General features: G+C 47.1%; 1 protein-coding gene across 4 annotated transcripts in view; it reads left to right on the plus strand.

Annotated features, from left to right (window-relative positions):
- Positions 1–9485, plus strand: part of myo1b (myosin IB) — an 86992-nt gene extending 77507 nt beyond the window's left edge. For 2 of the 4 annotated variants that reach the window (XM_056288844.1, XM_056288845.1), the window contains 8 exons: positions 4717–4803; positions 5820–5894; positions 6100–6234; positions 6384–6490; positions 6677–6809; positions 7241–7393; positions 7529–7653; positions 9341–9485. In XM_056288844.1, the coding sequence (XP_056144819.1) occupies positions 4717–4803; positions 5820–5894; positions 6100–6234; positions 6384–6490; positions 6677–6809; positions 7241–7393; positions 7529–7653; positions 9341–9473 (948 nt within the window). In that variant the 3' untranslated portion in view covers positions 9474–9485. Of the gene's footprint in view, positions 1–1806; positions 1894–4716; positions 4804–5819; positions 5895–6099; positions 6235–6383; positions 6491–6676; positions 6810–7240; positions 7394–7528; positions 7654–9340 lie in introns of all 4 variants that reach the window. The other 2 variants (XM_056288847.1, XM_056288846.1) reach the window with 2 other exon arrangements.
- Positions 9486–10949: the final 1464 nt, after the last annotated feature.

Below are 10949 nucleotides of genomic sequence, written 5' to 3' on the forward strand. Positions count from 1 at the left end.
GAGCTACGTCGGCTGAAGGAGGCGGCGAGGAATAAACATGCCGTGTCAGTCATTTGGGCCGGCTGGCAAGGTACCAAGGTATTGGGAAGCTTGTCGACGTTCTTGAGTCACCGCCTCCATCAACCCACCTGCTACCCACCCCAACCCAACACACACACACACACTGCCTTGCACAAACTCTGTCAACATATCCACTCACCCCAGCCCATTACCACCATTTCATTAATATGTGACAAGCAACCAAACAGTCATGCAGACCCCATCATCCAGCGGTCCATTGCATGCAGAAGTAACGAGGGGTCTTTCTCACTGGATCAAGCAACACTAGTCGTGTTTCCATAAAGGGTTTTAATGCGCACTTGGGGCATATCGCATTAAAAACATTTTATGGAAACGCCAAGTCGCATCAAGGTTACTACGCTCGCTTCAGGTGGATTTAGCCTGATTCGAATCAGAGTTAATGTGCGAAAAGGGAAATGGAAACACCTTTGCTGAATTAGTTCTGATGTAGCGAATATTTACCTCACGTGACCAGCTGTTTCCGCTGTAGGCGTCTTCCTGTTCACGTTCACACGTGCGAAAATATGGCTGCCAACAGAAGCATGTGGACCGATGAGGAGACCAAAATATTCCTCGCTCTCATCCACAAGAAAAATGTAACTTCAATTTTAGATGGAAAACAGCAACATAATGCAACAATCTACCAGGAATTACGTAATGAAAAGCTCGCAAGAGGATTTGACAAGCCCTGGATCGTTTGGGTTAGTCTTCCTGTTATCGCCATGCGTAACGTATACCGTCATCTTCTGACGAAACTACGCCGTGCGTAGCCCAGTTAATTCGCTACAAACCAGTTAATGGAAACGCGCATCAGCACACCTAATTCACATTTTCTTTTCGCGAATTTCCAACCGTTCGCTTAAAATTCACATGACATTTTATGGAAACCCCATTACTGTCCTGTTAGGCCGGTCTGGCGCTTTCTGGTGGAGAAATGTGAGAACAGGATGGCTGAACTAATGACTGACCCTTGGATTTGACTGACCTTGGAGACTGAGAGCGGTGACTGACGGGTTGGGGGGGGGGGATTGGGAGAGGACACAGTCGATGTTAAGCCTCTTTGCCATGCAGCCACTGGATTACAGCCCATACAGTCTTCTCTGAGAGAGGGAGGGGGGATGTTGGCATGAGCATTCCCATGGACACCGCCGGCATGCTTTGATTCTAAATGGTACCAGTTTAGCAGCAGGGCATCCCTTTCCAATAAGACTGACAAGTACTGACACACACACAGACATAACCAGAAAGATGGACTCCTCCAGTGAGACTAGGTCATGTTTGCAGTGCCTGTTTTCATCTAGTGCTCTGCATGGTGGCTACTGTCTCTGTGTGACCTCTTTCTTCCTGAGTAGTTTGTGCATGATTATGCCTTGTTTGCTGACAAAATCTATGGAGTGCTTCTGTTTTCCTTTGTTTTTGTTTTTTGTTGTTCGTTTTGTTTTTTCTTGAATTAACGTGAGTCTGGAGTTGTTTGACTTTTACTCTCTCCCTTTTACATGTGAAGTGCCTCTGTAGCAGACCAAGCGTGTTTTCCTTACAGACGCTCCTCTAGTAAATGTTCAGTTGATCAGCAGTATTGTGAAGCTGTACTTTCAGTCTTTTGACAGTCTCACAGGTTTTGTGTGCAGTGTGCGTGTGTCCAGCGCATGTGTGCCTTAAACGAGAAGGAGTATCTCCCTCCTCTTCTTCACCTCACCTCCCTTCATTTGGTCCTGCTCTCTTTCTCTCCCCACCTATGCCTGACAGGCTCGTAGGGAGCTGAAGAGACTGAAGGAGGAAGCCAGGCGTAAGCACGCTGTCGCTGTGATTTGGGCCTACTGGCTAGGACTCAAGGTACCTACCAGTCCCACAGCCCAGCTGCCACCAACCCCAACACCCACCCAACTCCCCTCAACCACCCCAGTATCTGTCTTGGGTGTGGCAGCCAGCCTCACAAGTCAAGTCGGGAGTCCTCTGGACCACCTGGTGCCTTTCTGTCCAGTACATTAAGTTGACTGGTTGTACTGGGCAACAATTGTGACCCTCCTCCACCTTTCCTGTTGAATAGCCGCTTAACACTTAAGCACATCTGAGTAAATAATTGAGTTTTTTGCGGGAAGGTGGAAACCTCTTGCCAAGAGAAACCTGCCCATGAAACCACTCTGCTGTAGTTGAATTTATAGAATCACTGAGGGACAAAGGCTTTGTCAAAGCAAGAGGCACAGAATAAACACACAGTGTAAATTATTTGGGCGTACTGGCAGGGAATCAAGGTATTTTAGCCCTAGTGCGTCCTCATCCCAACTGTCTTGCCATTCCAACTCCCTACCACCTTGTCGCATTCCTCTTTAAAAGCTGGCTAATGGAATCAGCCACTCTGGATGTCCCTTCTTTCTACATCTTTGTCATCCCTACCGGTTTAACTGTCTGCTAGTAGTGTTCTTAACTCGTCCAGTTTGTCTCCGTGGCATTACATTTGGGATTAATTTTGAATTCACTATTTGTTTTATTGACTTGGGTGTCCTGCATATGAGTGTTGGATCTCTGTGGCTTGTACCCCAATAATACTCTCAAGTTATTGTACCTGAATTCTCCACTATGGCTCCTTTCTCCTTCAAGTGATGTCTTGTTTAGTTGTTCACCCAGTCAGGCCTTTTATCTCTTGTAATTTGTTAAGTCGATATATTTATAATAGACTGTGTACAATGCAGACCCGGTAGATATATTCTTTGCAATGTCCATTAACAGTCTTCAGATTACAATCCTCTCCTTATAAAATACCCCATCACCATGCTTGGGCATTCTTAGAAATTATCATTATGCTATCCTGGATGCATTATACCACATGTGGTGGCACTTTTAAAATTCCCAGTGGCCCAATGTAATCTGTTGAATTTGTTGGCTAATTATTGTAGCCATTAGCATCAAAGCATCTCATACGTTGTACAACCATACCATTTCCTCGATGACATTGTCTTGACTTTGTCGTCCATTTCATCAGTTCAGACTTTAGATTTTCGTTAATTGTTACGAAACATTTTATCTGAAGGCCTCATAGCCTCTCCCCGATAAGCATCAGAGCGTTCTAATGACCCATCATAGGTGACATTGGGGTCTATTTGTTGCCAAAACTCCCGGACTAATTTATAGACTACGTTGTGTAATTAAAGCAGAGACCTTGAGTTTATCACGGTGACAAATCAGATGGAGGTAATAAGCATGAACTTTAGTTCTTTGTGAAACCAAAGGCATGTTACCTGTGAATGTTGGTTTGAAGCAATGGATGGTACAGTACTAACCCAGACACTGTCCTCATGCAGCACCGATATAAAAAAAGCCACAAACTATGAAACTATAATTGATAGTTATACAACAGTCACATGAACCATTCAGTGCTTTATCTTGTGTTTGGCCAACTTGACACCATGTATCTCCTGGGCTACCTGACTTATGACTTATTAAGTTGGAAATTAACCTTCCTCACCACCGTCATCACTTCCTACCAGGCCCGGAGAGAGCTACGTCGGCTGAAGGAGGCGGCGAGGAATAAACATGCCGTGTCAGTCATTTGGGCTGGCTGGCAAGGTACCAAGGTATTGGGAAGCTTGTCGATGTTCTTGAGTCACCATCTCCATCAACTCACTAGCTACCCATCCCACCCCAAACCAACACACACACACACACACACACACTGCCTTGAACAAACCCTGTCAACATATCCACTCACCCCAGCCCATTACCACCATTTCATTAATATGTGACAAGCCACCAAACAGTCATGAAGACCCCATCATCCAGCGGTCCATTGCATGCAGAAGTAATGAGGGGTCTTTCTTACTGGATCAAGCAACACTGTCCTTTTAGGCCGGTCTGGCACTTTCTGATGGAGAAATGTGAGAACAGGATGACTGGACTAATGACTGACCCTTGGATTTGACTGACCTTGGGGACTGAGAGCGGCGACTGACAGGGGATTGGGAGAGGACACAGTCGATGTTAAGCCTCTTTGCCATGCAGCCACTGGATTACAGCCCGTCCAGTCCTCTCTGAGAGAGGGAGGGGGGATGTTGGCATGAGCATTCCCATGGACACCGCCGGCATGCTTTGATTCTAAATGGTACCAGTTTAGCAGCAGGGCATCCCTTTCCAATAAGACTGACAAGTACTGACACACACACAGACATAACCAGAAAGATGGACTCCTCCAGTGAGACTAGGTCATGTTTGCAGTGCCTGTTTTCATCTAATGCTCTGCATGGTGGCTACTGTCTCTGTGTGACCTCTTTCTTCCTGCGTAGTTTGTGCATGATTATGCCTTGTTTGCTGATAAAATCTATGCAGTGTTTTATGTTTTCCTTTTTGTTGGTTTTGTTTTTTCTTGAATTAACGTGAGTCTGGAGTTGTTTGACTTTAACTCTCCCTTTTACATGTGAAGTGCCTCTGTAGCAGACCAAGCGTGTTTTCCTTACAGACACTCCTCTAGTAAATGTTCAGTTGATCAGCAGTATTGTGAAGCTGTACTTTCAGTCTTTTGACAGTCTCACAGGTTTTGTGTGCAGTGTGCGTGTGTCCAGCGCGTGTGTGCCTTAAACGAGAAGGAGTATCTCCCTCCTCTTCTTCACCTCACCTCCCTTCATTTGGTCCTGCTCTCTTTCTCTCCCCACCTATGCCTGACAGGCTCGTAGGGAACTGAAGAGACTGAAGGAGGAAGCCAGGCGTAAGCACGCTGTCGCTGTGATTTGGGCCTACTGGCTAGGACTCAAGGTACCTACCAGTCCCACAGCCTAGCTGCCACCAACCCCAACACCCACCCAACTCCCCTCAACCACCCCAGTATCTGTCTTGGGTGTGGCAGCCAGCCTCACAAGTCAAGTCGGCAGTCCTCTGGACCACCTGGTGCCTTTCTGTCCAGTACATTAAGTTGACTGGTTGTACTGGGCAACAATTGTGACCCTCCTCCACCTTTCCTGTTGAATAGCCGCTTAACACTTAAGCACATCTGAGTAAATGATTGAGTTGTGTGCAGGAAGGTGGAAACCTCTTGCCAAGAGAAACCTGCCCATGAAACCACTCTGCTGTAGTTGAATTTATAGAATCACTGAGGGACAAATGCCCCCCCCCCCTTTGGTGCTTGAGGGCCACAGTAATGCAATTTAGCCCAACTGATTTGGCCGAGGCTGGCTGTCCTTCTGACTTGTTCTCCCCCTGTCAAGCTGTCTGTTGTGTTTACATCCCCCTGCATGTCCAGCTGTGGCACTAACCTCATGAGGAAACTCCAGTTTTCATCAACCATGTCAGCCCTCCTGTGTTGTTTAAAGGTGTGTGAGCTGTGTCCGTGTGCCGTTTGCCTCTTTTCGGTTTTTAAAGGGAAACTATCGCCATAAAATGGTCCCTCGTACTGGTTCTAATCCTTTCATCATGTTAATCGATCACTTTGCAGCTTTTTCTCTCAATGCATCTGTTTATAACCCACTTTGTGTAATTAAGGTCCGCATGACCATTTCATTTTCCATGTAACAACGTCACTTTTTTTTCTCTTTTTACGGCAATTCATTTGAAATTTTCCTTTTTAAGTTTACAGGTCAGCAGCTTGGAGCTTACTGTGGCCCTGTCAGTTGTCTGTAACCATACGTGGCAGTCTGTGACTAACAAAATGTCAATCTAGTGCCCTGCGTCTGTATATTTCGGTCATTCCCTGCTATTTGTAATTTCCTTTCCCTGCCCGCACCCTCGTCTAAAGCCAGTGGGTAACTGACAGGTCTTGGTTCACTCCATCACAGGTCCGTCGAGAATACAGGAAGTTTTTCAGGGCCAACGCTGGCAGAAAGATCTACGACTTCACCATCCAAAGAATTGTAAGTAGGGCATGAACATCGCACACTAGCATATAAATGCACAGAACACCAAATATTCTCGAAATCTTGATAAAAGAAGGCAGGTGTTTTGAAGCAAAGCTTTGTCGTTCAGTATAATGTGAGATTGCTGCGGAGTCCAAGCAAATATTTTCCAGATTCCAGAGCGGTCTGTCATCCGGTTTTCATTTTGTTCTTGCATGTTCAGATGCAGAAGTATTTCCTGGGCTTAAAGAGTGCCATGTCCGCCATGTCGCCCATAAATAAGAACTGGCCGGCCAGGCCCTACCTCTTCCTGGACCAGACCCACACTGAGCTCAGGAGGATCTTCCACCTCTGGAGGGTCAGTCTAATAACCAGACCCATTTTCCAATTCGGCTTCATTCAACCTCCTGGAATCGAAATTCCTCTATAGGACTGCATTTTGAAAGTATGAGTGGTTCTGTTAGTTGTAGTCGTAACTGGTGTTTGTGTGTGGGTGGGTGTGCTCAGTGCAAGAAATACAGGAGCCAATTCACAGAGGAAAAGAAGGCTGTGTATGAGGAGAAGCTGGAGGCCAGTGAGCTCTTCAAAGATAAGAAGGCCCTCTACCCCAGCAGGTAATCCTCATCTAGCTCTTAAACGTTTGAAAGTAAATATGGAAATGGATTGAAATGGGAGAAGAATGTCCTTCTACTTCCGACCGGTGCACTGTTTGTTCAGCACAAAGCCTCGGTGGCCAAAACACCTTTCATTTGACATGCATTGTGAGTCTCTATGTAATGCATTATCTTGCTGTGTCTCAGTGTGAGCCAGCCTTTCATAGGAGACTACGTGGAGATCCGCAAGAACCCAAAGTACCAGAAGCTCAACAGTGCCGTGGAAGAAAAGGTTCTACTGGCCGACGTGGTCAACAAGATCAACAGGGCCAACGGAAAGGTGAGACCTACACACACTCAACCAAATAAACATCACTTTCCTGCATGTAAAAAACTAAATGAAAAGAAGTAAGCTGGATTTTTCATCTCTGACTTGCTTTCAGCTGCATAACTGCCTTTTTGCCACACCGGACAAGCCTAGTCAAGCACACCAAAACTATTTGAGCTATTTTGGATGCGTGTGTCTGGCCCAGTTCTCCAGCAAATTATCACATTCAGGCACACTGATGTACTGAAGATTTAGACCAGATTAAACAGGGGCTTTTATTACTTGCATCCAAACCACACTCTGAAACCACTCCTGAGTTAGAGAGTCTAATAGACTCTACATGCCCCACAGAGAAGCTTTTCACTCACTTCCTGTATGCCTTCGCCAAATGTGGAGCAAATTATGAAAGTGGCCAATTTGAACACCTTTCCTCTGGTTCCAAGGGCGCAGCTCGAATCTTCCTGCTGACCAAAAGCAGCTTTGTTCTGGCTGACCAGAAGACGGGCCAGGTGAAGGCCAGCGTCCCCCTGCCCGACCTCACTAGTGTGTCAGTCAGCACACAGAACGACGGCTTCTTCGCCCTGCGACTCAAAGAGGTGAGCGAGAAGCAGACGAAGAGTTCAGTGGCGACACTGGAGATGAAGGCACCAGTGCAGTTCTACGCTCGCATTGGGTTGTTGGGTCTATTACACTGAGTTATCTTCATTCTATACCTGTTGTGTTACACTCAGGGGTCCGCTTCTGCTGCGAAAGGAGACTTCCTGCTTAGCAGCGAGCATCTAATTGAGATCATCACCAAACTCTACCGCGTTGGCGCCACCGACAGAGAACAGCTCAGCATCGACATCTCAGATGAGTAAGTACCCCGAGTCCCTACCAATCTTAACTGAACTTGTTTATTATTTAGTTTCTTTACACTTGTATCTTTTGATATTTTAACATTAGAACGACCAAGGCCGCCATTTTGACGGTTTTGGATTTCAAAGTTTAATAACTTTGTAGAGAAAAAAAAAAAGATACAGACCTGCCGCTCCCTGAATGCTCCTAAAGTTGTATATATTTGCATTAAAATGAGTTTTGGATTAATTGCACAAAAAAAGTTACAAGATCTACCTGAAACGAGCATGAGCGGTCAAAATGGCGGCTCCTAATTTGCGCGTCATCGTGCGCATCATGTCACTATTTATGACGTGTTGGTCGCATCATTTTCTGCGTGAAGTCCATCGCTCTGTCCTAGAAACACACTAGTGTGCCTGCCAACACTGGCTCGCCGGGTCGAATCCCCGCGTTACCTCCGGCTTGCTCGGGCATCCCTACAGACACAATTGGCCGTGTGCGGGTGGGAAGCTGGATGTGGGTATTTTTCCTGGTCGCTGCACTAGCGCCTCCTCTGGTCGGTCGGGAGGCCCCCTGGATCGGCAGACGGGGTGGAGCAGCAATGGGGACAGCTCAAAAAAGAGCAGGGTAATTGGCCAGATACAATTGGGGGGGAAATTGAAAAGGGGGGAAAAAAGAAACACACTAGCGTTCTCCAGTGGAGAGAAATAGTCTAAACTTGATTTTTGATTATTTCCAACATGTCTGGTTACAGACACACCATGACTACCACCAAGGCGTTGCAGTATTTACAGGCGTTGGACAGCGGCCATCTTAAATTGTTTGAAAATTAGTATTAAAGTTGTTAAAATGTTAATTTTGGTGTCAGTCATTTGATCTGGTAGATTTTAAGTTCCAGTCGTTATTTGGGACTGTTTCAGTAGTTATTTTCAGTTCTTTTTTTTTTTACATTTCACGTTTTATAGGCCTTGTTGTGTTTGTTAGATCAGCAACATGTGTTTTCCGTTTTGTTTTTCAGGTAATATTTTCACTTTTTCAATTTTGCTATTCAAGTTCAACCATTTCTCTCTGAAGTTTAAATTGTTTAAAAATAGTATTATAGGGCATCCGAGTAGCGTGGCGGTCTATTCCGTTGCCTACCATCATGGGGATCGGCAGCTGGAATCCCCGTGTTACCTCCGGCTTGCTCGGGCGTCCCTACAGACACAATTGGCTGTGTCTGTGGGTGGGAAGCCGGATGTGGGTGTGTGTCCCAGTCCCTGCACTAGCACCTCCTCTGGTCGGTCGGGGCGCCTGTTCCGGGGGCGAGGGGGAACGGGGGGGAATAGCGTGATCCTCCCATGCGCTACGTCCCCCTGGTGAAACTCCTCACTGTCGGGTGAAAAGAAGCGGCTGGTGACTCCACATGTATGGGAGGAGGCATGTGGTAGCCTGCAGCCCTCCCCGGGTCAGCAGAGTGGGTGGAGCAGCGACGGCACAGCTCGGAAGAGTGGGTTAATTGGCCAAGTGTCTCAATTGGGTATCTTATCTTGACAGAATACAGTTTAAAAATCGGCGGTCATTTTGACCGCCCATGGTCGTTTAGCTAGGAGTGAAATCCGGGTCGTTCCAGTGTTAATGTGTCTACTCGTGAGTTTGTCTGTACCATTACCCGGATGTTGTGTCTGCATTATTTCTAATGCTGCCGTCGTCTTCCTCTGTGGCAGGTTTCTCGTGCAATTCAAACAGGACAAGGTGTGTGTGAAATTTCTCCAGGGAGGCCCCAAGAACGGCAACAGCGTGTCCTGCAAGCGCAAGAACAACCGCCTACTGGAGGTGCTGGTGCCCTCGACGGCATAAGGGCCCAGCCCCGCTATTCCACCTCTCCGACAAGGATACACAAAGCGTTAAAGATCGGCGACCGTTGACCACCAAACCTACCCCGGACCCCCGAACTGTTCCCTGAACTCTGCTCCCAAGCACCTACACAACAGTCCCCGACCCTGAACTGACTGTGCAATTTATTTTTACTTATTGTGCGAATGCTTTTTGTTTCCTTCAATCTGTCCTGATCCAGAATTCTTGTGGCACATCTGTAATGACGGCGCGACGCCACCTCCGTTCGGTAGAGAGAGCCCAAACCGGGTTGCATGCCACAGGAGTTGAGGGTTGGAAATGTTTTACTAATGTGTTTTTAAGAGCTGGTGCGAAGAGTTGAAGGAAAAACAAGTGTCGTTGCCGTCGCCGGACCTCCAGTTGGTGGTTGCGGCGGCGGCGGCGGTGATTTATGCCTGTACGTTGCCGCAATCATGGAGGTATGTCAGGGTGGGGGAGTCGAGTGACAGCCTGGTTCAAATGGCTTTGCATCATCATTTCCTGCTGAGCGCGAACCAAGACGGCTCTTCCGGAGGAGGAGGGTGGTGATGATGATGATGATGATGATGATGAGCGGAGAGCTTTTGACCGGGGGCCCGGCAGATCTATTTACTCTGTAAAAACTTAAGGACTGCACTTGTTTTCATCTGGATTTGATCAACAACAACAGCAAAAAAAAAGAAAAGAGGATTATCTGAAAATAGATTTGATTGTATGTTTAGTTCTTCTAAATCTCGTATTGTTTCGCACATCCATGAATTGAACCGCGCGAGGCGGGCCTCCCACCAGACGCGCCCGCGCTCGTTCAAATGTAAATCTTTTTTTTTTTCTCCATGTGATTGTAAAACCACTTTTGTATCCACGTCTCCTATGTGCCATTCAGCAAGTCCCCTCAGCTTCCGGGACTCCACGACCTTGCCACATGTGTCAGTATACAATTAGTAAGTTGTAAACTTTTATCTAAGAACCATAAATATGATTTAAAAAAAATGTTAGCTTTCTGTAATTGTTGCCAAAAAAAATTTTTTTTGTTTTCTTTTTTTTTTGACGGCACTGAATTTCCATCGGCTCTTTGCTCCTCGCCGGCACGGTACATCCCTCCACCTCCCCCAAGCTTGATTTCACTTAGCACTCGAACGTGTGTAGGGAGACTTCTGACAAACCGCCGCCCTCCGTCTTATAGCGGCCAACTCTGTCAAAACGGGGCGGGGCGAATCCGCGAGGCGGAAGGCCGAGGGACCCAGCGGTTCCCACGCTTTACGGCACGTCGTACAACCTCTTCACCGGATGCCGGTTTTGTGACGCAAAGTTAAAAACTCTCGCTTCGAAACGACGGGAATTCTACGCGGCCCTCCGTCTTATACTGGCCAACTCTATCAAAACGGGGCGGGGCGAGGCGGGAGGCCGAGGGACCAGGCGGTTCCCACGCTTTACGGCACGTCGTACAACCTCTTCGCCGGA

Source organism: Lampris incognitus, chromosome 11, assembly GCF_029633865.1.
Source record: "Lampris incognitus isolate fLamInc1 chromosome 11, fLamInc1.hap2, whole genome shotgun sequence".
In the NCBI taxonomy this organism is placed as follows: Eukaryota; Metazoa; Chordata; class Actinopteri; order Lampriformes; family Lampridae; genus Lampris; species Lampris incognitus.